At 42.8% G+C, this 27360-nt stretch overlaps 3 protein-coding genes and 1 long non-coding RNA gene across 8 annotated transcripts in view; 2 read left to right on the top strand and 2 right to left on the bottom strand.

The window, feature by feature from the left end:
* NUP205 (nucleoporin 205) overlaps window positions 1-9605 on the bottom strand; it is a 32389-nt gene extending 22784 nt beyond the window's left edge. The window contains exons 1-13 of one of the 3 annotated variants that reach the window (XM_083698512.1): window positions 9517-9605; window positions 7369-7511; window positions 6945-7116; window positions 6437-6581; window positions 6045-6204; window positions 5649-5877; window positions 5201-5365; window positions 4689-4864; window positions 3199-3315; window positions 2504-2641; window positions 2014-2164; window positions 851-1056; window positions 367-549 (exon numbers count right to left, since the gene is read on the bottom strand). In XM_083698512.1, coding sequence (XP_083554638.1) covers window positions 367-549; window positions 851-1056; window positions 2014-2164; window positions 2504-2641; window positions 3199-3315; window positions 4689-4864; window positions 5201-5365; window positions 5649-5877; window positions 6045-6204; window positions 6437-6581; window positions 6945-7116; window positions 7369-7511; window positions 9517-9544 — 2013 coding nt within the window. In that variant the 5' untranslated portion in view covers window positions 9545-9605. Of the gene's footprint in view, window positions 1-366; window positions 550-850; window positions 1057-2013; window positions 2165-2503; window positions 2642-3198; window positions 3316-4688; window positions 4865-5200; window positions 5366-5648; window positions 5878-6044; window positions 6205-6436; window positions 6582-6944; window positions 7117-7368; window positions 7512-9242 lie in introns of all 3 variants that reach the window. The other 2 variants (XM_083698514.1, XM_083698513.1) reach the window with 2 other exon arrangements.
* A 1358-nt stretch (window positions 9606-10963) lies between these two features.
* On the top strand, window positions 10964-19944 carry POLR3H (RNA polymerase III subunit H). Of its 3 annotated transcripts, none has more exons than XM_083698781.1 (7): window positions 10964-11160; window positions 13183-13316; window positions 13907-14003; window positions 16236-16322; window positions 16789-16852; window positions 17873-18080; window positions 18325-19944. In XM_083698781.1, the coding sequence occupies exons 1-7, from the start codon at window positions 10971-10973 to the stop codon at window positions 18376-18378; spliced, it is 834 nt and encodes a 277-aa protein (XP_083554907.1). In that variant the 5' UTR covers window positions 10964-10970; the 3' UTR covers window positions 18379-19944. The 3 variants fall into 3 exon arrangements, with proteins under 3 accessions (XP_083554907.1, XP_083554906.1, XP_083554908.1); XM_083698780.1 differs by having other exon boundaries at window positions 10976-11184; XM_083698782.1 differs by lacking the exon at window positions 10964-11160 and adding an exon at window positions 11199-11385.
* Window positions 19774-22172, bottom strand: LOC310825385. The gene is made up of 2 exons (XR_014555248.1): window positions 20839-22172; window positions 19774-20170 (listed from the first exon to the last, which is right to left on the bottom strand). It is a non-coding gene; the product is annotated as an uncharacterized lncRNA (long non-coding RNA).
* A 1007-nt stretch (window positions 22173-23179) lies between these two features.
* Window positions 23180-25663, top strand: LOC310825338 (uncharacterized protein). Its single transcript, XM_083698768.1, has 2 exons — window positions 23180-24139; window positions 25010-25663. The coding sequence occupies exons 1-2, from the start codon at window positions 23228-23230 to the stop codon at window positions 25046-25048; spliced, it is 951 nt and encodes a 316-aa protein (XP_083554894.1). The 5' UTR covers window positions 23180-23227; the 3' UTR covers window positions 25049-25663.
* The last annotated feature ends 1697 nt before the right edge of the window (window positions 25664-27360 follow it).

The raw sequence follows: 27360 nt of genomic DNA, 5'->3' as shown, positions 1-27360 counted from the left end.
ATTCCCACCTTCTCTCCACAAAAAGGGAAACCTGCCTTTCTTCTTAACCTTATTCAGAATCTGCCAGTACAGATTTATAATACATAAGCAAAAAATACATCACAGAAGGGGAATCAATTGGACTTGCACTTTTTCATTCTGTTTCAGCTGCTGCTGCTACAGCCCAATATTCTGAACACAGAAAACAATGCCATGCATATAATTAACTCCACCTGATTTTTAAGTAAGAACTAGCAACAGTTTAATAAAATAGAATTTGGGGGAAAGCATGAACTTCTAGTATTCAGAGCATACATTGCTAAATAGTGTCAGAATACGTACAGGATTGCACTAAGGGTTAAACTGCCATGAAAAAAGTTAAGATACCTGGGTGTATTCCAATGACTGCCACAGTGAAGCAGCAATTTCCGGAGATTTCCCAAAGGCTGAAAGAGTCTCTAATAACTCTGCTTTCAAAATGGGATGGATGCTACATTGCAGAAGTCCCAAAATTATAACCACTGGTGTCCACTGAGGGTGTTCACAGAGAGCCAAGCGGGCATTCTCACTCTAGAAAGGAGAGAAAGAGCACCAGTGACCTCTGATGATTCAAACAAAAGCTAAGCAATGTCATTATGGGGCCAATTATATTACAAATAAGAATCCAACACTAATATTTTCCTCACTTTCTATTTTCCTCCCAGTCAAAATGAACTTCAGTTCAAGTCTATCAATGGCTGTATCAATTTTCCTCTAGTACATCTGACTTTTCATATAAAATGTGCTGGGTTTGTAAAGCCAACTTAATTCATAAAATAATGGACAAACGGAATCCTGAATGCATCAACCATTAAAGGAAAGGCCTATTTACCCATTTCACTATAGTTTCTGTAAGTTGCAAAAATGAAATCAATCCATCCTGTTCTTTCTGGGTGATGCCTCTGAGAGGAAGGTGACGATACTGAATGCTATCTGCACTAGGCAAATCTTTCCGCAGGTGTTCATGGTACAGCATCAGAGAGTGGAAGAAATGCTCCCAGGAGACAGGACTGCCACCTGCTCCTTGGATGTTTTCAGCTAGAAAGGGGGGGAAATATCTGCATGAGTACAGATTATGTTAATTAAGCTTACACCTGAAAAAACAAAACCTGCCCTAAATTTAAGATTAAACATTTTTATTGCATATCATCTGAAAAACACTAGCAAGCCTATATTATAATATTTAAAAAAACCAATAAATCTTCAGTGGAAAAACCTGCAAAGGGAAACCAAAAACAACTGAGTATACTTAGTGGGCAGGGAAAGTCCCATTTGTTTATACCATGGGTCAGCAAACTAAGGCCTGGGGGCCGGATCCGGTCCAATTGCCTTCTGGATCAATCAGACGGTCTGGGAATCACTGCGTGGATCAGCATGGGGATTCTGATCGTTTGGGCTGCGCCATTTCCACACACACACACACACACCGCGGTGGCGGCGCCTCCTCCCTCCCTCCCTCCCCCTGGCTTCTCCCCACCCTGCCTAGAGGAGGAAGGGGATGGGCTTTGTTGAGCTGCGGTTGGCTGAGCGCCATTTTAAGCAGCCCCTCTCCAGAGCCAGCCCTTTCACGCCGCTCATCGTCCCTCTGCTGACACCAGCCCCTGCTGCTTGAAGGCACAGGTAAACAGCCACTGGGGCTTGTCCAGTCCTGTGAAGAAGGGAGAGGAGTGCCGGGGGGGGGGGAATTCCCCCCCCAAAAAAATATTGTCCACCCCCCCACAAGGTCTGAGGGACAGTGGACCGGCCCCCTGCAGAAAAAGTTTGCTGACCCCTGGTTTATACCATGATACTCTGTCCCTCAGACATGAAGAAAGCTGCCTCATACTGAATCAGACCACTGGTTCATCCAACTCAGTATTAAGACTAAAGCATTCACTTCCTTGTTTTCTTCCGGATAGGCTGCCTTGCAAATAATGCATTAGTACTGAGGTTCTGCTGCAACAGATTCAAGTGAATGGGAAAGTATGTTGGCCTATTTGAGGCCTTATTTCTTACCATGGCTGCTGCCATTGCCCTTCAGCAAAGTAAAGCAGTAATGAGAGCACTGGGGCCCATTGGCTAATCCCCGGAGCATTTTCAGGTAAGGAATGTAAATTGTTGATGGAAGGAGGTCTCCCATTTGTCTAACAAATTTAGACAAAACAACCTACAAAAAAAGTATAGAAACATTTGCCTAGGAAGAAATATATGACAAAAAGCGAAAGGCCCCCAAAGTTAAAGTTTTAAAATAACTTGTAATGTACACAGTCTGTTCAGACGCTAACAACCAAAATCAAATCACTTTTCTAGCCTTGATTTTCTTAAAACTGGTACCGGTTGTAGAAGAATTCCCCACACCTTCCAAGGCACTAGGGCAGGCATGGAGAACTTTCGGCCCTCCAGACATGGCTGAACTACAATTCCCATCATCCCTGCCCATTGGCTATGCTCGTTTCAAGAAAACTCAAGCCCAAACAACAGCAGAGGGAACTGGGTATTTTCTCACCTGACGCTGAGGTGGTCTTTGATGGGCTATCCCAATATACGATCCTATGATGGTGGAACTCTGCAGGGGCTCTGAAGGACACCAGTACTCAAGAGCAAGCTCCAAATTAAATGGATCCTTCTTGTACAACTCAGCAATCTATAGAACAGAAATAATGTGAGTCCTATATACCTACCTACCTACCTACCTACCTACACACACACACACACACTATAGCCTATCATGATCTTTAGGAACATTGCCTTTCACCTGATTATCATCCGTGCGCCAAATTCAAATACAAAACAGATTCCATTAGCAGCAGCCCCAGCTATGTTAACACTATTCCCTTCCACAGTCACAAAACTCCCTGGGGCAGCTTTCAAAACTTACACAACTTTTTCAGACTAAAGACTAATTTGCCAGCGTTAAGAAGAAATATAGCAACTTTAGAATACCTTACATCACATCTGGTATTTTTTAAGTGGGATACAAAAGTGCCATTTTTCTAGAAAAAGAGTTGCCAGAACTCACCATGAATGCTTCTCTTATAATTGCAATGGAGCCCACCTGAGAGGTGCCAGAAGTGTATTTAATATAAGATTTGGCACCAATGTTCTTGCTATTCCAACTGTATTATTTTTAACCAATGTACCATTTTTTTAAAAAATGAAACTATTACGACTTCTCAACATTTTATTTTTAAAAGAACTTACTAAAAACATCAGATGCTCCAGATCCCGTCTAAGAGAAAGAGGTGGCTCATTACCCAACTGTATACTCATGTGTATCATGCGAGCATCTTCATCAGCACGGTTTCTTAGTTGTTTCACCTACACAGTTTGCCAAGGAAATAAATTTATTGATAATTAACTAGGAAGCGAACAAAAGCAGACAGCTTTTACAGGCACTTGACTTAACCTCATTAGCATGTATTTATGAAAGGGCCACTAGAATCTTTTTAAATGTTCCCTTAAAGATGTACCACACTGTAAGAGGAACTGGTTCTTTACACCAGTACCAAGGATGCATATAAGATAAGAGAAAACTGTTGACTTTACTAATTACATATATTTAAGACCCACTGATTTCAAAGGTACAAAATTGATCACATGCTTGTCTCTCTCACTGAAATCTATGGGACTGAAACATGTCTCATTCTAGCTGAATTGCCCCCCCCCATTCCCCAAAAAGTTAGTCACCATGTAGAAAAAGTGCAATTGTATCTGTTTCATAAAACAATAGCAGGCAACTGAATAGAATAAAAAAGCATGACTCCTTCAAATGAAGCTCAGGCCTATTACTAGAATTCTCCAGATTGGATAATTATATCATATATAATATAAAGCTAGTCAGCAAACATTGAAGGATGCCTATGCAAGTAGTTTAATTCAAATTAACAGCTGAACAGCACAATCCTATACATGTATACCCAGAAATAAAACTCACTGAATTCTATGGAGCTTCCTCCAAAAGTATATGGGTATACAATGGCAGCTTATGTATATTTAACCTTGGAGTAAGTCCCATTAAACAGAATGAGAATGACTTTCAAGAAGATCTATGTAAGATTAACATGACCAAGTTGAGAGATTGTTACTAGAAAAGAGAACTACCCCAGCAAATAGTAAAGATGGTGAGCCAACCAGCCAAAATAGTACTACTCTGTGCACAATCTGGAAGAGGGCAAGGACCACAACAGCAAGTAGTTCCTTTTTTTAAGAAAAAAATATATTAAATTACTTAAACTGGTCATTGGGGCTTAAGACAGGATTTAGCCAAACAATGTGCAGTATGCATGCAACTTACGTACATTTAACGTGCAATTTCATCTTTACATGGTTGAAGCCTGGCCAGCTAAAATCTCCAGGGACAGCAAGGTTTTAAGCACTCTGCCTTGCTTGGTGGGGTAAGACCCTTTTGGCCCAATAGTTCCAGAAGGTAAGATTGCTTGTGCAGTGGTGGTTCAAGTATATGTGTTTTTGCACACACATGCCATCCTTGGAATGTAACCCCCAGGCAAGGACCCAGTTGTCAATTGGACAAGCACAAAATGGTCACCGCGTTTATTTTAAAATTTCACACATATATGAACACAAAATGTAAGACATAATTTCCACACTGAAATGCTTATATTAGTCTGCATAAATAGATTGCATTGGAATATTTGTCCTACTTATATCCAGTCCACAAAAATACAACTTACCTTCATTGGCATGAGAGCAAGAAAGTCAGTGGTAAGGTTGTGGATTCTACGTATGTAAAATTCCTCTTGGTAGAAGTTTTCAGCTCTCACCACAGATTCAGTAAGGAACAAGAAAACGTTGTCTGCAATTGCTAACTCTGCCATTGCTTCATCTGCCTCAGCAAATTCTGCAAGTGCTGAAGAGAATGAAGAAAAATGAATGCAAGAGACAGACTAATAAAGCTACTATCACATTTTTAAACTTTAAATCCATTGTTGTATATTGTTTTAAATGTTTGCTTTGCTTTTGGGATTGTAGTCCCATTTGTGTTTCACAAGCTGGTCTCCGACCATAATAATTAATAATTGTTTGTTTGTTTGTTTATATTAAGCTACTAACTGTGCATACATTTCATAAACAGCATACTTAAGGGTTGGCAGCTTAAACAAAGGAATATGCATGATGGATTGGCTTCCTCCGCTAAGCAAAGGAAACAGGTGAGATTGAGGTTCTTGTCTATGAATCAGATTACCTGTCACATCAGTGAACTGTGAAATTCCACGCAAGGCTAGAGCCCAGGCTAACCTAACAGTTCCTTGAAGTCCTGGCAGTTTCCAAGGCCGAGCATCCTGAAGGCGTGTATGGATTGCAGCTATATATTGTCTCTCTGTTAACAGTGGCAGCTGGTGCATCAGTTCTACATTTTTTAAAAAAGCAAATACAAAATAGAAGTTTAATACAGAAAGAAATGTTGTTTCAAGTCCACTGAAAATAAAATGGGTGACTCAGCAAATACAATAACCTCTTTCACCTCTTTTATTTTGTAATTCAGAGCTAAATAGCTCCCATCAAATTTTGTGAACAATTCAATTAAGAACTGTGGAGAAGAAATGGGGAAGTCTGGGAAACAGCAGAAATTTAACTCATCTTAATCTATATGAATGACATATCTTTTGGCGTAGCCAGAAAACCAGTTTTACCTTCTCGATCTTCAGTGGCCTGTTCTAGAAAGCTGACATCAAAGCAATAGAGGAGTGCCATAAGAAGTGCCAAGTTTACTCTGTCCAATGAACCATCAGCTTCCACAGTCACTTTCTCTAAGTAAGTAATCAGGATTAAAGTATCATCCCGGCTCAGCGGTGACTGACAAGCCCAAACAAATAAGCTCTCTGCCAGTGCCTGCCTACACTCCTTGATGAGATCAGAAACCTAAAAAAAAATAAAAATAAAAATAAAAACCAAGTTACTACATATGTAGCTTCAAAATATGCTATTTATCATATACAAAACAATACTATCCATGTTTATTCAAAGGTCAGCCCCACTGATTTCAAAATTTTCAAGTACTTACTGTCTCTAACATCTTAAGCATTTACCTCTTTGCGATGTTTCTCACTGCCTAATCCTCGGTCTCTCTGCAGCTTCTCAAACTCAGTGTTTACATCAATTTGAGACACCAAAGTCAGAATTTTATGTGTGAGACCCTGCTCCATCAGTTCATCTGTAAAGCGTGTTGTTATGGATACCAATTCAGGACTGAAATCAAAAGGAACAAATTCCAGAAACACCATTAAAACAAATGTGAAAAACAGAAGCTTCTGTGATGGAGACAAAGCAAAATGCCAAAAGCAGAATCATAATTTATAGGGGAAAACAGGGGCGAATCTCTCCCTTCTGCAGTACTTCAAAAAAATCTAGGTTCAACATAGAAATATTGTTACTGTTTTAGTTTAGGTATTTTCAGAAGCTGTTGCTTAAGAATACAGACCTGAGTTCCAGTGTCCATGTCTTGCCTCGCCGAGACTGGATGAGTGTCCGCAATGAATTTGCAATGCATCGCTTTCCATCCCAGTATAAAAGAACAGCTACTAAACCCCTAGATAGCCCAGGAAAACGAGGCTGCTGATGCTCCCCTGGAAGAAAGTTACAGTCATAAGAGAAGTCCCCATTTACTATTTTAATATTAATTTAATATTTTAATATCAGTTGTGCAATTAGCCTGACAATTTTACAGCCTCATGAGCAAGTAAGGTGTGTATGTATGCATGCAAACATGCATATCACATTCTGCAAGAAATTATTCCAGCTTTAGTAATGATGAAAATCTGCTACTTTTATTTTGAATCATCTATTCTACTTTTGCTAATGGTGTAAAGAGACAAGAGCTATGGAGAGACACAGACATACCCCTAAAACAGAGGTATGTCTCTTCAGAATAGAACAGAATAGAACAGAATAGAATAGGTCAGCTTGTTCCCATTCCAATATCACATTACCTGCTAGAAGGAGTTCAACAGCTGCCAACTCCCCAATATCAAAAAGATCACTCAAAATGAAGGCCTCTCTGATTAGCTGCTCTGGTAAGAGTCTGGTTCCTTGTTGGCCCTGGATAGCAACTCCTTCTGTACTTGCTTTCTGAACCTTTTCATGCTGTTGGGCATTCTTTGGCTACAAAACAAACAAATTAGAATTGCCACCTCTGACCAAAAATGCATAAGAAAAATGAAAGGACATTTCATATGTACAGTATGTCATCATACTGTCAATTCTCCAAACCATGAGAATGAGCTCAACAGCATTTCCCCATTAGGTGCAGTCTTAATACAGTTACCATATGAAACATGATTTCAATAAACAAGTGCAATACAAACTAAACTTTTTACCACCCATCTCCCAATAGAGCAGAGGTTTACTTTTTACCGGATTTCTGAAGAGAGATATGAAGTCAGACTTGTATTTCTTTAAGATCTGGTCAAGAAGATGTGTTGCTTCAGGTTGCCTTTTCCAGATAGCATTAACTACTGCCTGCCAAATGTCTTTGTAGGGCCCCCACAAACTGGCAGCTAAAAATAATATAAACAATACTTTCACAACAGGAGATTGTGACAAAACATTAAAAAACACACACGATTAAATCAAATGAATTATCTAAAAGGTGTAGCAAAACCAGCAGTCCTGCTGCCATACAGATAGTAATGCCACCTTAACTGTATTATAAGCAGTAGTGGCTGCTTCAGTCTTGAAGAGGTACACACTAGATGGGGGTTTCTTGCATTCACTTTATGTAAAACAGAATAATTCAACCCCCAAGCCAGATATGCTGGAGTAATTGAGGTTCAAGATGGAGAATGTTCACTTGCTTATACAGTACACACACTAATATGATAATGGTACCCTTCATCCAATATTCAGATGTATTTCAACTGATTAGAGAAACAAAAGGTGGGGAAGGGGAGTAAAAAGGAGTCCTCATGGAAGAGCCAGCACAGACTTCAGGTTGCCTTTTATATTAAATATCCCAAACAGCTGCTTTGCACAGGACAAAGCATAAAACCTCTGTGCACACTCGCACGTGTGAAGATCCCAGACAGGAGCCACTGGGCACACAATGCCTCAGTTTGCGTGAACCGCTAAGTTGAACTATGACTTTGCACAAATATGCAGCCTTCCAAAGGGGAACTTACAGCTGCTTTGCTCCTCCTCTGGTCTTGCTGTGTTGCTGTGAGCTACCGCATGGTTTAGCTTAGAACCCGTGCTCATGGCTTGTCTCCTCTAGGCAAACCACAAGTTGTAAACCAAGGCAAAACATTGGCTACAGCTCATGATTTGATTGGATGAGACAAACCACAAGCCCAAGTTTGGACAATGTGCTATGCCAAACCATGCCTTGGCCCACAGATGAAAAGCAGCCATGATGTCCACTCTGGGAGCACTCACACTTGTGTATTTGCACTACTAAGCCATCATTGAGCTTAGTGTTTTTGTACGAACCAAGTTATTCTGATGGACGTGGGAGTTTATTCCATTTCCTAACCAAAAGTGTTTCCCATATAGAAAATATGCAAAAAATGAAGCATCTCGACAGCTAAATGTATTAGCAACTTGGAAATGAAAAGTAGGCAAACACAAGGAAAGGCGCAGCTTCCCAGGCAATTATATATTTTTTTAAAATAATTTTTTATTGATTTTCCAATTTTATCGACACAACACCACTAAATAATACATACAACAACAGACACACACAAAAAGAAAACATAGATCTAACTTTCTTAACCTCCTTTTCATAAGCCTCTTTTCTCGGACTTCCCCATAATTGCTTCCCAGGCAATTATAGTTGCCATTCTAGCTGCATCAAAGTGTACTTAACCAATGGAGATTAGCGGTCCAAGTATGATGAAAGTTATTCAGCCAGATGTATGAACTCCAAAACAGGCTTCAAAAAACATTTTCGTTAAAAGTTCCATAACGTCATTATTTTACTGAATGTTTTATCAGTGTAGCCAAATGGACGAGATCAGAGGTTACCAAGCAGAAAGCACAGACAATTCTGAATGACCCAGAAGGAGCCCTATGCTGAGTTACACTGTCATAGCAGTGAGTGTTGGCGCGAGGGGAGAGAGGGGCAGCATCCCACTTATGTTTAAAAAAAACACCACAAACCGATTTATTGTCGGTTACATTTATATACTGGCACCGAGCTGTGAAAATTGTATGGGCGAAGCCAATTGAGAGGCGCTACAAACTGAAAGGACGGGCACGATGCAGCTGCGGGATGCAACCCTACATCCGTTTACCTGGTAGCAAATCCCATTGAAGTCAACGGGACTTACTTCCAAGTAGCCACATGGAGGATTGCAAGGCATATATGTAGGAACGCCGTCAGTAGTATATGTTGGAGTGGAAGATAGGAGGAGGCGCCACGACGGGCCGCACGATGGTCCCTCCCGCCGTGAAGAGAAGGGCGCCAGGAGCCCCTCGCTCCCGAACTGGGGGGGGGGAGCCGGGGTCACACTGAGGAACCGACACCTCCCTTCACGGCCTCCGAGCCCCACACGGGCCTCCCCGTACCTGAAATTACCGCCAACGGCGCCGACATCTTGGACGCTCACTGACTCGAGCCAAAGCGCCCTTGCAGCCGAGAAGACCCCACAACAGTAAGAGGCGACTAACATAATGCCTGAGCAAGAAATAGCCCTCGGAAAGATGCACACGTTTAGGCTGCTGAACAGCCGGTCTCCTCCATTATCTGGCACTTACTACACTGAGCCCCACTCCGCTCTCAGTTCATTACAAAAACAAAGCCGTTCAGCTTGAACATTTGGAGCACAGGCACAGCGTGGTCACCTAATAGGTAGGTTCAGGACCCAGAAGCAAAGGATGCTGGGAATTGCGGTTCTTGCACTCTTCTTGGTAGAAAGGCGGGAAAGGGAAAAACAACCTTTAAGACTAAACGCTCCTCCTAGGGAATACAGTGGTACCTCTGGTTAAGAACTTAATTCGTTCCAGAGTGTCGTACAGCCTATTATGCACAGTGGAATTTACTTCTCAATAAACTTGCATAGGATTGCATTGCAAAGGGCTGTTATCAACTGGTTTCAGGGTGGTGGTTTCGTTCAACGTAGTTGGGGGTAGGGAAGGACCAGCGAAGTTGCATACAAAAACAATGCTGCATCCTTTATGTTTCTTTAGGGGGTTATAGGTAATTTCTATACTTTTTTTCCCAACCTGAAAGTAGCAACAGAAGCCTCCGTGGTTGATTAGCAGCTCTATCCAAGGCAAAGTCCCTGATCCCCATATCAGCTTGGGAAGTGTTTGCGTGTAATGTTTTTAACTCTTCCAGTATGTCAGTTGTGGGTGATGTTAATGCGTTAGAGAACACGAGGCGGCTGTTTTGCATTCGGCGGGGGGGGGGGGGCGTGCTGAAAAGCAGCCAACACTTGCAAACCCAGAAGTGAGTGTTTTCGTATGAAGGATGACGGCTGAATCATCGGAAGCTTTTCTGAAGAACAGCTGGGAAAGCAGCAAAACCAATCAAAAGTCTTGCTGTCACCCAAAACCTGACACAAGAGGGTAGAGACAAAGAGAGGCTGCATGCTGCAATAGATAAAAGTACGACTAAAGAATATGTATTTTTATGTCCGTTATAAATATTTGTGTATACAGCGGCGCGTTTCGCGTTTACTTAAATAGCAATACTGTACAAAAAACAAAAAGACCCCCAGCAAACGACAAAATTCACAGCGGCCAAAATATATAGGATAAGTACGGCCATGGGGGTAGAGAAGGAGGGCGGGGAGGGGCAGCTGCCCACTCTCCAAATCAATAAAAATACATAGCTAATGGAGGTTCTGCTCGCCCCCCAACAAAAATCCTGGCTGCGGCTCTTCACAAGCGGGACTGCACCTGCTACAAAAATACTCCCGCATGGGACTCTTCCTATACAATCCTGCAGCCTGCACCCGCCATCACGCGCCTTCTAGCGGCTTCCTGTTTCCTCCCCGTCGCCCTATGGGCTCTTGCGCATGCGCAATCGGAATAAAACGCCGTCGGGCAAAAGCAAAACAGCATTTTCCTCTAGCAAAAGTCTGCGTCGCGTGGTCAAGAGACGGTGTCTGGTCTTCCGTGTAAGGTCGCGGTTGTCAGCCACCCTCCGCCTTCTGATAGAAGGAGCGCTCACCTTGCCGCTGCCGTCAGATCGCGATCGCGGGGCGGGTGAGTGGAGCCGCGAAGGCAGGGGCTGCGAGCGAGCGGAGGCTTGCAGGGGAGCCTTCAGGCCTCGGCCGCCGCTCCTCCGTCGGCCTCGGCCCGCTAGCGGGTGCTGGGGATCCCTCTGACGGGGAAGAAAGGGAGGAGGAGGAGGATCTGGAGAGCCAGGACGGCTCTTCTCCCGGCCACGCACATGGTTCAGGGGGCTCCCTTCCTCATGTACATGATCGTGTAAGCCTTAGCCTTCAAGCACACCATTCTTCTGCTTAGCGTTTTTGTGTGCTAAGCACTTCATCTCATTTCATGAGAAAATGCGGGCAGATTACACTTCTGTAGTGCAAAAGGTGTAAAGGGTAAAGGGACCCCTGACCATTAGGTCCAGTCATGACTGACTCTGGGGTTGCAGCACTCATCTCGCTTTATTGGCCGAGGGAGCAGCGTACAGCTTCTGGGTCATGTGGCCAGCATGACTAAGCCACTTCTGGCGAACCAGAGCAGCGCACGGAAACACCGTTTACCTTCCCGCCAGAGCGGTACCTATTTATCTACTTGCGCTTTGATGTTCTTTCGAACTGCTAGGTTGGCAGGAGCAGGGACCGAGCAACGGGAGCTCACCCCCTCGAGGGGATTTGAACTGCCGACTTTCTGATCCAGGAAGTCCTAGGCTCTGTGATTTAACCCACAGCAACACCCGCGTCCCGTGCAAAAGGTGTATTTTGTAAATGGGTTCAGGCCGTAGATGTTTCTAGCTTTCCGACAGCGAGATTGCTACTCTGCAAATTAGTGCTGTGCAACGAAATGGAAAACCAAACGTGCACGATGCTCAGTCTGTAGTCAGATACAGTATTCATTATCTGACTTAGGTATATGGGCCTTCCCTCTTTCCCACCACCCCTTATGCTCGCAGCAACACTGAAGGTGATAGGCTAAGAATGAATGGGCAACCCATGATTATCTGGTGAATTGTATGTCTCAGTGAGGATTTGAACCTAGAGCTCCACAGTCCTAGTCCAGTACTTCAAGCATGGAAACATGCTGGTTTTAGAACTGAGCATGTTGCAGGGCAAATAAAATAGATGCACTTGGTGTGAGGGCCTGTGAGATATGAGTGCATACCCAGAACACGCCAATGTTTAACCTCAGAAATCCATGGTGGTGGTTCTTTTTTTTAACCTAAATATGTTTTTCTTATCAAATTGATGGTCATTACATCTTAAGAGATTCCAAGGACCAGTTTGGACATAACAATTCTGCTTAATAAAATAGGTTATTAAGCCAAGATCAACCAGCGCACTCCCTCTTTTCCTCCCCTGCACTAGCTTCAGGGCTTTTATTGTGGTTACTGTAATTTTGGTCTTAAAAAGACATCCTGATCTGAAATCAAGATCAATGTTATTCACACGATCTGTTCTGGTTCTGTCCTGTGAAACTTTTCCCCGAGAAGCTTTTGAATGCTTCATAAGCTTAGAGCATATTTTAAAAACCTTCCTTTTTAGAAAAGCTTTTTATGTGCCCTAGTACTTTAAATATGAGTTCTGTGTTTGCCATTTTAATTCTCAGCATAATTGAATGTATTTTAGCCTATTAAATTATGACAGTATTGTTTAGTATACCACTTTTGAGTTCATGTGTTAAGAAAATGGTATTAAGTATCTTAAAGTTACAAAACATGGCTAATTTTATGATAAATAGTATATTTCTCAGCACACTGCAGATAGTAGACATTTTCCAGCAAATAAGGTTGGAAAATAGACAAATAAAAAATCTGTTAAAATAACTACAGTAAAATCTGATGATATACAGTAATTCATAATCAAATTAGCTTGCTCAGAATGGTTACAAAATTCTTTAATAACCATTGATTTTTACAAGGAATTGAAATGTACACCAGATTAGGTCAATGGAACAAGATCCACCAGAGTCACAGAAACATCAGCATCTTTCCCCCTCCTGTCACCACCTGCTGTCACAACCATCATTGCAGAAAAGAACATTTGTCTTGCTGACTCTTCTTTTTCCCTCTTTCAGGAACTTTACTCTTGTTGGCCACCATGTTTGTGTTAGTGGAGATGACAGATACTGTGCGGATTCCTCCATGGCAGTTTGAAAGGAAGCTTAATGATGCTATCACTGAAGAGTTGAATAAGAAGTTAGCCAATAAGGTAAAGCTTACGTGTTGTAGGCCATGACGGCTGACTAAAGTTTTTTAATGGGCAACTATTGTAAATGTGAAGATTTTTAGAAATAGACCAGTTTGTTGACTGAAAATAGCATCTGTGGCTTAGTGTTATGAAAGAGTATAATGTCACATGTAATACTAGGCATGATGCAAAATCACATAGCTTAACTGGTGTAATTGCAGTGGCTACAGTAGTTTGCACAACTATGGAAAAATAACTGTACCAGATTTTGACCAGTCTAAATTCAGTATCCAAGTGAGATGCAATGTAGTGTAAGTAAATGGGAGGCAAAAAATAAGTAGAAACTAGAAGTAGAGCATCCGTTTAGGAAACACACTCAAATTTCTTCTTAATTATCTCATCTTTCTCTACTGCTTTTGCCAGTTGAGGCCGGCACGTATAAATAATTTTCTGCTAAACAATTATTTTGGATCAATTCACCAGTTTGGTTCATCTGCACAGCTTTCCTTGTGCATGAACTCTGGCTTATTGTTTCAGGAAGGCTTAACACTTTTCCTCTAGTTGCTGGAATTTATTGCTCTCCGGATTTTGTCTTCCCCACCCCCAAACAGGTTGTGTATAATGTTGGCCTCTGCATCTGCCTTTACGACATCACAAAACTGGAAGATTCCTACATATTCCCAGGAGATGGTGCATCACATACAAAAGGTTTGCCTCTTATTCTTCTTAATATGAGCGCTTTGGATTGGTAGGAGAGTTGACAACCACAAAATTTGAGAGGTGCCTAAAGCAGTATGAACATGAGTAGACAGCACTACAGTACTTTAAGATCTCTATTTTCTTCATGTGGGAATCTACGTTTTGCTGGTAAAGCAGCAGATACTTTCTGTAGCAAATACATTTGGGAACTACTTCATAGGCAGAAATCAGAGGAAGTCCCTTTTACTTCATTTAATCCTTAGAACTTGCTATCCCTTAGGAGAGTTGTGGTGACACACTAGGTATGCTGCAGTACCACATTTTCTTACCTATTGCCAATATTCTCAAGGAGGTAGGCTTGTTCTACATATTGATATTGATGATCTAGGCTGGAGAAATAGAAATGTGATAGGCTGACCTATGGCAGGGTTGGGGAGCAACTTCAGCAGTACGACCAGATCCAGAAGTGACCAGCCCTCCATGAGCCACTTTGACAGGTGGTCACTTTATTGGTCACGCCTATTGCTTATACATATCTCCTGTGTAGGATCTGATGTGCAGGCACACATTAAAAATCATGGTATAAATAGCTTGCAGTACCACGGTGTATATGCCAACTTTGGAAGCAAGTTTACAATGGGACAATCCCAAGTAAGTGGGTGCCGGATGCGGCTTAGGCTTTGTTTTCGGATTCACATTTGGAAAAGCAGGGTTCTTGTGCCTTTAAAAGCTGCGTCTCAACTATCAGGTCTAGCAAGATATAGTTTATTTCCAATAGTAAACATGAGGCTGCCGGGGGTGTTTTACCCACGCACCACATGGCAGCCATGTTGTGTTATGCCGTGTCCCTCCATGGCAGCCATTTTGTAACTAGTGCCAACAGGGCTCTCAAAATTCAAAATGTGCCAATTGGTCAAAAAAGGTTGGTGGTCCCGGTCTTAAATTCTCAACTTATCACAATGTTCTCCTTTAGAATGCTGATGGATTTATCAGTCATGGAATGGTGACAGTATATTACTTGCAGTGTGCATAATATGTACCTTTATGCTCCTGCATAAATGACACTTGTTATCCTTTTCCTTGACTTGTTTTGCTATTTTTTTATTCATCAGTTTCTTATGGAAAATGAAAGGTACTGACAGACTTTTTCCAGTGTGCATTTCAGTTGTTCACTCTAGAAACTGCTGGTGTCTTGACCTTCATTTATCTTGTACATCTAATACCTGACAAGACAAATCTAAAAGACCACTTGGGTGCAAACAGGGCCACTCTAATCTTCATTTCCCCTACTGCTGCAGTTCACTCAGCACTGTCCTATTTGCTCTAGTTACCGATCAAAACAAGTCTATTTTCAGTCTGCCAGGCTTGCAGAATCTCAAAAAGCTGACACAGCTGCCCAGAAACTGGATTGATATGCTATGCACATCATTAGAGCAATGACATAGAAGCCTAGATTGAAAGCATAGTTTTCCTTAGGATTTCTCAGACAGTTTTGGGGAGATGGAGAAGTGCAATTAATGATGTGCGATCATGGCAATTTTGAAATTCTTAGTCCCCTAAACATGAGTGTCTCCACTTGTACATCCAGCTGTGTGCATGTCTGAGTGTAGATACTGGATTTTGTCAAGTAGAGAAGATCAGAAGCAAGTGCCAACTCCACTCACCCATGCTTTGCCAGTATCATGGTTTTGGGTCTTTTGGGTTCTGCCCTGCATTTACTACAGTATTTACACCTTCCCACATTTAAAGAGACAAAACCCTTATGCTTCTGTTAAACAACAACTACAAACATTTTGCCACACTTGCTTTGGTGATTGTAGGAGCAGTCACTGAAACTTAGGAGGTTTTGGCTTGAAATGGGAGCACCACTGTATGGTTGTATTTGAGCCTGCTCAGCCCATTCATTATTTATCCAAGTTTTTCCAGAAACTAGTAAATAGTAAAATGCTAGTAGTCATACCTCGGGTTACAGACACTTCGGGTTGCGCAATTTTGGGTTCTGCATCGCGCTGAACCCAGAAGTACCAGAATGGGTTACTTCTGGGTTTCTGCGCATGCGCAGAAGTGCCAAATCGCAACCCGCGCAGACCCAACACTGTGGGTTGCGGACGTGCTTCCCGCACGGATCACGTTCGCAACCCGAGCGTCCACTGTATTGGATTGCTATTTTAGCGATCCATAGGGAGGGAGGGAATCATGACTTGTTCAAGCAGCATATTGTGTTGCTTTTTTCTTTTTCAGTGCATTTTCGGTATGTTGTGTTTCACCCCTTTCTGGATGAAATTCTGGTTGGAGTAATAAAAGGCTGCAGTCTGGAAGGAGTTCGGGGTAAATTTTAACTTTTACTAGTAATTCACTTAATAATCACAGGGATATTGTGGGTATATGGAATATTATACCAAGATAACCAGTAGATAAGAAAGAAAGACTGTTCTATTAATAAAGTTTGAAGTTACTATGGTTAAGATGTTTGGAATCACTCCTTAATAGCAGCAAAACATTGCCAAAGGAACTGAACTTCAGTTCTTTTCTGGAAAATAAATAAATAAAAATAAGTCAATCTAGAACGAAAGCTGGAAAAACATATTTGAGGCTTAAAATTCTCATTTATTGTCCTGATGGATATTCCAATTCTGCATTTATTAAATTTACAGTACAGCGTAAAGAATGCTGGACATAGGTTCAGATTCCTTATTGGACATGCCACTAGGTGATGACATGGGGAAAGCTTAAATTCTAGGAGTCACATTGCATCCATCTTGCTTCTTTATTAATCTGAACTTCTTTTTTGTAGTTTCCCTTGGGTTCTTTGATGACATCATCATTCCTCCAGAATCCCTACAGCAACCTGCCAAGTTGTATCCTCTAAACAGCTTCATGATGCTGGATGTCTAAAGATGTACAATATGAAAGCTACTTCCCTTCAGATGGAGTCTGTTTTTACTTAATGCAAAAACCCCTATGAGTATGTTGCAAAACGTTCCAGTAGATTGTCTGTTATTTAATGCTAGACTAATATTAACATTAAGTCACTATTCCACAGCTCAGGAAAGCAGCCATATAATTTTTGAACAACTGGGTGTATCCAACACTTTCACAATGGATCTTTCATTTACTCTCATCCCTGCCCCCCCAAAAAAGCTTATTTAGAGAGGAATTATCAGACATTGTGAGCTGTGTCATCTGGTGCTGCAGGTGTAAGAGGTCAGGGTTGCAGGGAACAAGATTCCTCCGCCTAATCTTGAGCAACCTCCCAGGGCACAAACTCTGTAGCCATGAATGGACGCAGTCTTCAATGTTTGACAGGGCCCCCAGACTCTCTGGGGAAGCTTTGTGGAAACTGTTGGGGAAGAGAAAAAGAGCCATTGCACAAAGTCGCCTTCTACTTGCACATTGGATACAACCCAAAGAAGATTAGTTGGGTTGAGGGAAGTGGTGTGAAGGGCAGTAATAGGAAAGAGATCAGTTAAGGTTTGGGAAGCGGCAATTCAAGTCAAATGTCTTATTTGTTTCCATCCTGAGACCTGTGGTTAGTTGCTGGATTGAATTCAATTTTCTTGCTGCATAACATAAGAGACATTTATTAGCAGATCTAGCATGGTCTGTGTTCTGTGAGAAAACCTTGCAAAGGGGACAGCGAAATGCGTTTTCCAGAATGCATTTAGGATAATTTGCAGCAGAAATTTTTCCATTGCTGTAGAGAGTGATCTAATTTAGCATGCTTATTTTACTTGTATGGTACTTAGTTAAAAAGCTGTGAGAGCCAATCTCAGAAAAGGGATTTCATACTTTTTCTTTTTTTTTAAAGAAAAGGGATTTCATACTTGAATTTCTATGCCTTCGTATTGCACTGTTGCCTTAACTCTCTCTGTGTCCAGTGATGAAGCAGAACAAGTATGGGTTTGGGAATATGAGACTGAAGAAGGAGCCCATGACCTGTATATGGATACAGGAGAGGAAATCCGTTTCCGGGTGGTTGATGAAACTTTCATTGACACATCCCCAACAGGCCCAAGTTCTGCAGAGCCCTCCACCTCTAGTGCCACAGAGGAAGTGCAGAAGAAGGAAGCCCCCTACACACTAGTGGTAACTATTTAACACTACTCCTTTCTACATAGGCTTTTGAAATATGCTTTCACTACCTAAAAGTAGTCACATCCTTGGTGATAGGATGTAGACCTTATTCTTTCAACTATTTATAATTGTGAGGAAAGGGTATGTGAAGATCTCTAAGTGACCTCAGAATGAAAAACTCAGAATTCAGAGAGATTAAATGGATAATCCAGATTTTCATATGCTAAATTCTAACATATATTCTTTCTCTGTGCAGGGATCTATCAGTGAGCCTGGTCTGGGTCTCCTATCCTGGTGGACAAACAGTTAGCCAAAGGGAGAGACTTCTACAAGATAGACATTTAACAGATTGGAAAAGCCAGTGTGTGCATTTCTCTCCTTAGAAAGCAACTGCAGAATGGAAATACTGTGTTTCTATTTCTACTTTACCCTAGTTTTGAAGTAGAAGATGAGTGGGAGCATCCAGTATGATGTCATCAACACAGAATATTTGCATACCATGGCCCTGTCAACAAACTGGTGGTTCTGATCTTTCTACCTAGCAGAACTGGGTACAAGAACCTAAAAAGAATCTGCTACCCTAGAAGAAATGAGACAGGCCTTGTGTTTAAAGCAGATGCAAGAAGAAACTTTGAAACACTTCAGTCTAGAAGAAACCAGTAGCGATTTGAGAGGTGGAGAGGAATGATGTTATGAAAGCTTGCACTCATTTTACTGAATCCCTCTTGTTCCTTTTCCCCATTTGGATGGAGGTGTTTCTGACAGTGGAGGAAATTCATGCCCTGGCTTGAATTTACCGATAAGGAAGACTAGTAAAGACTAGTAAAGCTAGGGCAAGGGTAAGAATTGAATCTATATAGCCCTCAGGCTGCCTCCAATGGGTCCTTCTGAATATCTTGGAACTATTTGCTTAACCCCTGGCAAATTCAGTGAGCCACTGTACTTGCAGAACACTCTAATAACGGGGTTAGTAAGTCTGCAGTGTTTAGAGAGCAAACAAACCTTGTTAGCTGCCCTTCTTAATCTTGCTGTCTTCCATGAAAACATGTGGCTTGAGTTTGTTTTTAGCTTAGAAATGTACATGGATTATAGCCTTTTTTTCCTCTACAGAACAAAATTCTAATGCAAGTTGCTGTAGATGTGAATGACATCTCAAAACTCAACAACTTTTGTTGACTTTCTGTATAAGGAGGCAGATATTCACATCTTGAAGTAGATAATTCTTTCTTGGGCGTTGAATAGGAGTGCAAACATAGACAATGGCCATTCAGTTTTTGGTCTTTGACTGCATTGTAGTGGAAAATATAGAACATTGGGCAGCAGTGCAAAAGGCACACACAGATACGATCACAATACACAATAAAAACATTCCTACAGCATCCTAAGACTATACATGTGGACCACTAATGAGAAAAGCAAAGTTAGGACTACCAGAGCATCGGGTAATAAATATAGCTCTTCATTTTAAGAAGGGCTGTTGATGTGCATGTCTTAAATGGTAACATACTTGAATAGAGCCTCTTCTTGATGGCAAGATATTTGGCTTACAAGTGCACCAGTGAAGCCGCTCTGCCTTGGCTGTTCCTGCTTCAAAGCCTTGATTGGAGGTTTTAATGCTGTTGTAATCCACTGAGGGTTGTGCAGGACATCTGCTTCTGATGTTCCTATGCAAAGTGATTACTGCAGAGCCAGTGTTTTTCTAATAAATATTGCTAGTGTATAATGGCTGGAACAGCAGCATTGGTCATAAAGGATATATGAGTTAACTATACAGCCAGAGAAGTGGCAATGCCATCAGGTTTTTGACTGCTTTTCAGTGAAAGCCTCCTGAAATGGGAGGTACCTTAAGTTCCAATAAACTTTGCACTGGTTTAAATCTTCTATTTTATTGTGTAAAGGTAAAGGTACCCCTGACCGTTCTATTTATCTATTTGCACTTGATGTGCTTTCGAACTGCTAGGTGGGCAGGAGCTGGGACTGAACAATGGGAACTCATCCCATTGCGAGAATTCGAACTGCCAACCTTCCAACTGGCAAGCCCTAGGCTCTGTGGGTTTAGACCACAGCGCCACCCGCGTCCCTTATTTTATTGTATAGTGCTACTGTTGTAAATAAAAATATGCCCTTTTCCCTTATGGGGTATCCAAGAGCCCATATAGAGTCCTTACATAGGTTCCCTATTGGTAGGAGAAAATAACAGAGGCCAACCAGAGAATATTGAGAAGCAAAGCAGCTAGTAAGCTTGATCTTTATTGATCTGTTGCAACAGGGTGCTCCCCTTACACGCAGGAGAGGAAGAGGACCCAGAACAATGCTGTGCAAGGGTTTATAAAGACTTTTGAAGTTCCCATTCTGTAGATCAAGACCACCCCCAGAAACATTATGCATACATCACAGAAGGGGTGTAACCTAAGACCACCCCTCAGATACATCCCACCTACATCACAGAAATTTAAATGTTTTTCTCTTGTCACAGTTTATCTCCTGTCGCTTTGTTTATTTCCTGTCTGGCAGGTTACTTGATTGGATTTCTTGGGGAGCCTGGGCAGTCTTTTGTAATAAGGCTCACACCCTTATTCAAACACAGATTAAGACAGGATTTGTGAAGGAAGAGACAATGGGGAAGCTTTTCCATTTTGACCATGCAGAGAAACATTTGGTCAGTTTAGGAAACAAAATGGTTCCAGGTTGGCTTTCCTGTGCTGATCTATGTACATGTGGTTATGAACGTTGCCATATATCTAAGACCATAAAATTCCTATCACACTACCTAAAAGAATTTACATTTTTTGTGTGATGTTGACATGACACATCAACCAATTTAATACAGAGTTTTAAAGCACCTAAATAAAGTTCCCCCAGAAATAACCACTTGTTCTTTCTTGCCATAAAGCAAAGGCTTTTCTATTGTGACTCACTCAATATAGAATCTGAACCAGCTTAATTAATAAATGCACTCAGGCTTCTAGCCAATAACCAATTATGCTGGAGTTAGCACCACTGAAATCAGGAAGACTTTTGAGTAAACATGATTTTTTTATTTAAAATATATATTGTTTAATCATTAGAATTTCTATTCAATGACATTTTAAAAAGTCATATATTTAAAAAATAAGAAATTATAAACTCAACCACTGCTTTAAGATGCTTGCTGAAGCAGAGTCACGTGGCTGAAGTTCAAGAAGTGCATTGTCTAAGCTCTGCTGAGGGTTGGGCCCCCTGCACTGATTGTACAGCACTGTACTGCTTTTATTCCACATGGTTGGAAGGACACATTTTAAATCCATAAGTGAACTTTAGAGAATATTAGAATCATAGTCTTTATTTTAACCCTTGTATATAACATGCTTCAATGTGGAAAATTCCCAGGATGACTTCAATGCATCCAGTAGAGTAACAAAGTAGTCCAAAAATTATAAAATAAGCATAAACCAAGTAAAAGGCAGCGTTAAATTCACAGCTCAAAGGACTGCAGAAATAAGCTTTGTGTGTGTGCCATTTTCAGTCAATGTTTCAGTAAATTATTGAGTAATGCTATTCCAAGATGGCCTAGATTAAAAATTGAAAGACAACCAAATGAAATTGGAATTTAAAGTGCCTCATAAAATTCATAACAAGCACTCATAACATCTAATTCACAATACAAAACATTAGTCTAAAAAAAACCCAGCAATTTGCACAGAACACGTGAGGGGGGAGCAATAGTTCCCATATCAAAAACTGAATTGCTAGTATTTGATCTACTATACTAAAATATGGCGGAAACCTTTTAGCTGGTTGCAGCTCCCTCCAACCCCTCACTTGGGTACAAGTCGTGTTTACCCAACGTTGTTGTCGGAGCGAGTTCTTGGCATCCCAGAAGCTTGTTTCCAGCACATAAACTGGCTCGAAATCTCCCCTTGCCGAGGCGTTTCCTGTTCTTGGAGCCTCCGTAATAATACTTGGCCTCCCACATAACGTATTTTAAGTCTTGGTAAGAGACCGCTTTGACATACCTTGCTTGGCTTCATTTTTAATTTTATTTTGAATGAGGGCCAGTTTGGAGTATCACAGAATTCTTGGGCGCCTCGGTCCAACAAGCCTACGAAGGGAGGGAGACCGGAGCCCCCCCCCCCCCCGATAGGCAGGAGCGACACCGCGGCCATTTTGAAAAACGGAACGACGTGACGTTTCCTAAAGCGCCGTCGTCGACGAGAGGCCCCCAGAGTAGCAGAGGCGTCCAGTGTAGCGCCGGGATAGAAGCGTCACTTTCTTAGGCTCGACGGACCCCGCTGCTGATTCTCAGAAGGCTCCTTCAGACGACAGAAGATATTCCTCTTGCTATGCTGCAAAACAAAGTCGTAATCTGTGCTAACGTAATGCTTCAGACGCAATGACAACCAGGTAAGGCTGCCTTGGCTAATCCTGAATGTGAGGACCCAGAAGCAATGGACGCTGGGAAGTGTAGTCCCAGCCTGCCTCGTGGTGGGTAGCGGGAAAGGATGAAGTGTACTCGTTCGGTTCTGGGAGTTGAGCGTATATTTGGCAAAGCCGTTCTCTTCAGTTAACTTATCTTAATTTAAAAATAAACATCTTTTGCAGCCTCCATTCCCTGTGTGATTTCAAGGTTGCTTTCGGGCGGAATTAGCAATCGTGGTTTTGCTTAAATATAGCAAGGCAAGCACATGTCCAAAATAAGTAGCTTGGGAAGGTTTCAAAAGTATTCAAGAATAAGACTTTAGAATAACACTTTAAGGCTGTGTTATGTGCTGAGTTGAATAGGGTCCAAATTGCAGCAGTCTGATTGGTCCTAGAATAATAGGATTCAGAATGCAGCAGTCTGATTGGTCCACAGGAGCCACCCAATCCAACTCCAGATGGAAGTGAATCCGCAACCTGATTGGCCTACAGGAGAATTCCGGAATTAGCCAATCACGTGGGGCCCATTGTGTAAATAATGTATATAAATCAGACATTTCGAGGGAACTTTCATTCCTCACTACTATGAGCTGAATAAAGAGCATGAAATCACTTTGCGACTCCAAGTATATTTCACTGGCAACAAAGGTGGGATCCCACTGAGCTGACTGCCACACAGAGCACCACAGCACCGCCACCTGCCACACGGCTGCCTTGCACCGTGTATCCAGGCTTTAGCTCCGGGACCCAAGGAACTCAGAATGGCAACCAAAAGCAGCTTCTCGCCGTTCAACCCAGCATCCGGAGACTGGGAAGCGTACGCCTCCCATTTCACCTCCCTCCTAGAAGCCAAAGGGGTCACCAGTGATGAAGACGCCAAGAAGAGAGCGATATTCTTCAGTGTCTGCGGAGAGGAGACGTTCGAAATTGCCCGGGCTCTCCTTGCGCCTGAAGACGTCGCTACTGTTCCTTACAAAACAATAATGGAAAGGCTGAAGGGGCACTTCTCACCACAACCCTCAGTGGTGGCCCGTACAAGGATTGACAGAGAGATAGAGCCCTCAGTGGTAGCTCTTCGAAATGCCTTCTACGCAAAGCGGCAAGCCCCTGGGGAAACCATAACTGGGTTTGTCACCTCCCTCCACCAAGCCGCCCGGTTCTGCAACTTCTCAGAGTTGGAGAACATGCTTCGTGACCGCCTCGTTGGTGGCCTGAAGGATGAGAAGCTGCAACGACGCCTCTACGCCAAGAAGGACCTAACGTTCCAGGTTGCGCTGGAGGAGGCCCTGGCAACCGAAGCTGCTGAGAGGTCAACGCAAGAGGCACGCCCAAGCCTGCCGTCCCAACTGAGGGTCCACCACGAAGACCTTGCCGACTACTCAGGATCCAACAGGGAGGAAGTGCACCAAGTACAGCGGCGCACTCAAGCAGTGCACAGACCACAGCTGCCTCAACGAGAAGGAGGGAACTGCGCAAGCTGCGGGGAGAGTCACGAGAGTAGGACCTGCTGTTTCCGCAATGCAGAGTGCAGGCAGTGTAGAAAATTGGGACACATTGCCCAGGTGTGTCGGACTCAGCCCACCCGACGCCAGGCATCAGATGACCAATCCAAGAACCCCAGGCCCCGGGGCCCAACACACCAAGGCAACTCGACAGAGATCACGGGCTGCCAGGTATACCAGTTGCCCCACCCAACAGAGAGAAAATTTATTTAGAGGTACAGATAGAGGGGGCTCCGTGCTGCATGGAGCTTGACACGGGTTCAACTCTGTCCATAATCTCGGCAAGGACCTTAAAGAAACTATGCCCTAGTGGGGGTCCCAAACTCAGGCTGGCCCCATTCACCCTCTGGGACCTCCAGAAATGTGAGGTCCCCACAATGGGGGTGGGGACCTTCAGGGCGGGCGCAGCAACTGGACTTGCTTGTGGTCAAGGGGCCCTACGTTACCTTACTGGGATTGGTATGGTTTGGACCACTGGGGCTAGCCGTCACCAGGGTGAACCACACTAGCTTACAAGTGGATGTGGACGCCATATGCAAGGAATTTCCGAGGGTTTTCGATGGGAAATTGGGACAGTATACGGCCCCCCCCATTGCCCTACAGCTTGACCTGTGAGGCTCAAGGCCTGCTGGGCCCCGTTTGCCCTGAAACCCCGTATAGATGAGGAATTGGACAAGCTCGTGGAGCAAGGAGTGCTGGAGCCTGTGCCTAATGCCCCCAGGAAACCCCAATCGTCACACCCATCAAGCCTAATGGCTCAGTCTGCATCTGCAGACTACAAATGTACCATAAACAAGGCCCTCACGGCCCATGCATACCCAGTGCCAGTGGTCAGCCATGTCCTCGCCACCCTGGCTGGGTCAAACTTTTTTGGCAAGCTGGACTTGGCCCAAGCCTATAAACAGCTGCATGTGGATGAGGCCACATTAGAGGCACAGACGACTGTGACGCACAGACGAGTGCTCAAAGTAAAGCGGTTGCAATTTGGTGTCAGCGTGGCACCAGGCATATTCCAGAATCTAATGGACTCTCTCCTTAAAGGGATTCCTGGCATCACCCCCTTCTTCGATTATGTGTTGATTGCCGGGCCCACGCCAGAGGAGTTTGAGGACCGCCTCCGCACCGTTCTGCACCATTTCCAGATGGTGGGTCTCAAGATGAAGCAGGAAAAGTGTCTACTAGGAGTGCCTCGGGTGGACTTTCTGGGATTTATGGTGGACGCAGAAGGGATCCACCCGACTGGGGACAAGGTACGGGCCATTTGTGATGCCCCAGTGCCCAAGGGCAAGACTGAACTTCTTGGGACTACTGAACTTTTACCATGCCTTCCTCCCCCATAAGGCGACGGTAGCGGAGCCCCTACACAGACCCCTGGACAAGTGGGCCCCTTGGGTGTGGGGCCAGCACCAGGAGGCCACATTCCAGGCAGTCAAGGGCTTGCTCGTCTCAAACTTGGTCCTGGCACACTTCGGCAAGAGGCTGCTGGTGGTGCTAGCATGCGACGCCTCGCCCTATGGAATTGGCACTGTCCGATTGGTCCTGAAACAATAGGATCCAGAATGCAGCAGTCTGATTGGTCCGCAGGAGCCACCCAATCCAACTCCAGGTGGAAGTGAATCCGCAACCTGATTGGCCTACAGGAGAATCCCGGAATTAGGCAATCACTTGGGACCCATTGTGTAAATAATGTATATAAAGCAGACATTCCTCACTACTATGAGCTGAATAAAGAGTACAAAATCCACACTCGACTCCAAGTATATTTCAGGCTGGGTTTCAGTATATAAGGTACATTTTACCTTGACTGAGCCTCGTTGGAGCTAATGGCTCTTACTAGTAGAAATGTATAGGCTTGCACTGTTACTCTCCAGCATACTACCTAAGTGTAGTTGAAGGGATAGTAGATTTTAAATCAAACAGATTTTCTGGTCAGTATTGGTTGTTTGATTTACAAACACTGGAAATGTTAATGTGATACATTCAGTTGCTTGGAAGAACTTATTCAGTTCACAGTTGTATTTAGAATGAGGAGTGGCAGGCACTGTCACTTGTGAAAAGGATAGTTGCTTTATGCTGAGCTATGGAAAGTGCATTTCCTACACCCCCCAGCAAAAAGTTGCTATAAAGAAAGCCAACTCATATACTGAGCTGATTACTTGACACTGAGCACTGAGGTTAGACAACACTAAAAAAAAAAAAAAAAGTTCCCTTATGTACCTCACTGTGTGTTCATACCTTCTTGTGTGAGTTATTTATTATGTTGGCTTAACAAGATTAATGCAAATCCATAGCACGCTTTTCTTCTTTACATTGTTCTACTTGTGTCTCTAAAAGACCATGAATTGACAACCTATTACAAGATCAATGGACCAGCTGCCTTCTGGTTCAGAATGATTAATATGCTTGTCTCCCATATTGCTGGGATAGTTGGGATATAAGCACTCAGGAGTGTTTGATGGTGAATAGAAATTATTTTATATTTGATTTTTTATTGTGCAAGGTGATCTTATGGATATATTTTTTTACTCAGTAGTGGTAGTCCCATAAGCTAAATGAGGCCTGAGCCCTAGTAAGTATATTTAGGATTGCAGCCTTAATCTCTCCTACCTTGTAAGCACCATTTACCTTTAGGGATACTCCATTTAATACACTGTGTCTAAAATTAATATTTTATTGTGTACTATTTGTACATGGTTATAAGTATACAAAGGTATACGTTATATATTCATGTTTATGCTGCCTTACAGAGTTGCATAGGCAAAATTTACAAATTTCTGCCCACTAGGCAATTACAGTCCAGAAGAGTGGGTGAAACTACAGAGGGAGGAAAAGACAAAGATAGAGTAGGAAGAATGTGGGCAAGTGCTATTGCACTTACTTCATTCAAAAGGAATTTAAAGAATCCTGTAGTCTGTCAAGGGAAAATCTTCAAGAATATATTCCAGGAGCCTCCCAAGCTTCTCCCTGTGGTTTTCAATGTATTACAATTACAAATGAAATACAGTATCATTGGGTCAAAAGGTTAAGGTGGAGATCCACAAGGTTCTGTTTTATCCCCTATGCTTTTAAAAATCTTGAGTTTCAGCTGTTTTGGACTACAGTTCCCATCATCTGCCCACTGATCCTGATGATGGGAGTTGTAGTCTAAAAACAGCTGGAGACTCAAGTTTGGGAAACCCTGATCTAAGTTAAACGAATGAGAATCATTGAGGGGGATGTGGGCTCAGGTACCACCATCTAGCTCTACATTACTTCTCATCTAATTAAGGTGAGCCAGTAGACATTCTAAACCAGTAGTTAAACTTCATAATGGACTGAATGAGGAACAATAAACTGAAACCTAGAATCATAGAGTTGGAAGAGACCACAAGGGCCATCGAGTCCAACCCCCT

The sequence above is a fragment of the Podarcis gaigeae genome, assembly GCF_964106915.1.
Source record: "Podarcis gaigeae genome assembly, chromosome: 10".
Classification (NCBI taxonomy): domain Eukaryota; kingdom Metazoa; phylum Chordata; class Lepidosauria; order Squamata; family Lacertidae; genus Podarcis; species Podarcis gaigeae.
Note: the sequence above shows the minus strand (reverse complement) of the source record. Positions and strands in the feature narration are given on the sequence as shown.

Excerpts from the sequence above, each read along its gene's own strand:
- POLR3H (XM_083698781.1), top strand. The coding sequence starts at position 10,971 with ATGCGCAATCGGAATAAAACGCCGTCGGGCAAAAGCAAAACAGCATTT. Across the intron at positions 14,004-16,235 it reads TGGTGCATCACATACAAAAG|TGCATTTTCGGTATGTTGTG; the intron begins GTTTGCCTCTTA and ends TTTCTTTTTCAG. Across the intron at positions 16,323-16,788 it reads CAGTCTGGAAGGAGTTCGGG|TTTCCCTTGGGTTCTTTGAT; the intron begins GTAAATTTTAAC and ends TCTTTTTTGTAG.
- LOC310825338 (XM_083698768.1), top strand. The coding sequence starts at position 23,228 with ATGGCAACCAAAAGCAGCTTCTCGCCGTTCAACCCAGCATCCGGAGAC. Across the intron at positions 24,140-25,009 it reads CAGAGATCACGGGCTGCCAG|GGATTCCTGGCATCACCCCC; the intron begins GTATACCAGTTG and ends CTCTCCTTAAAG.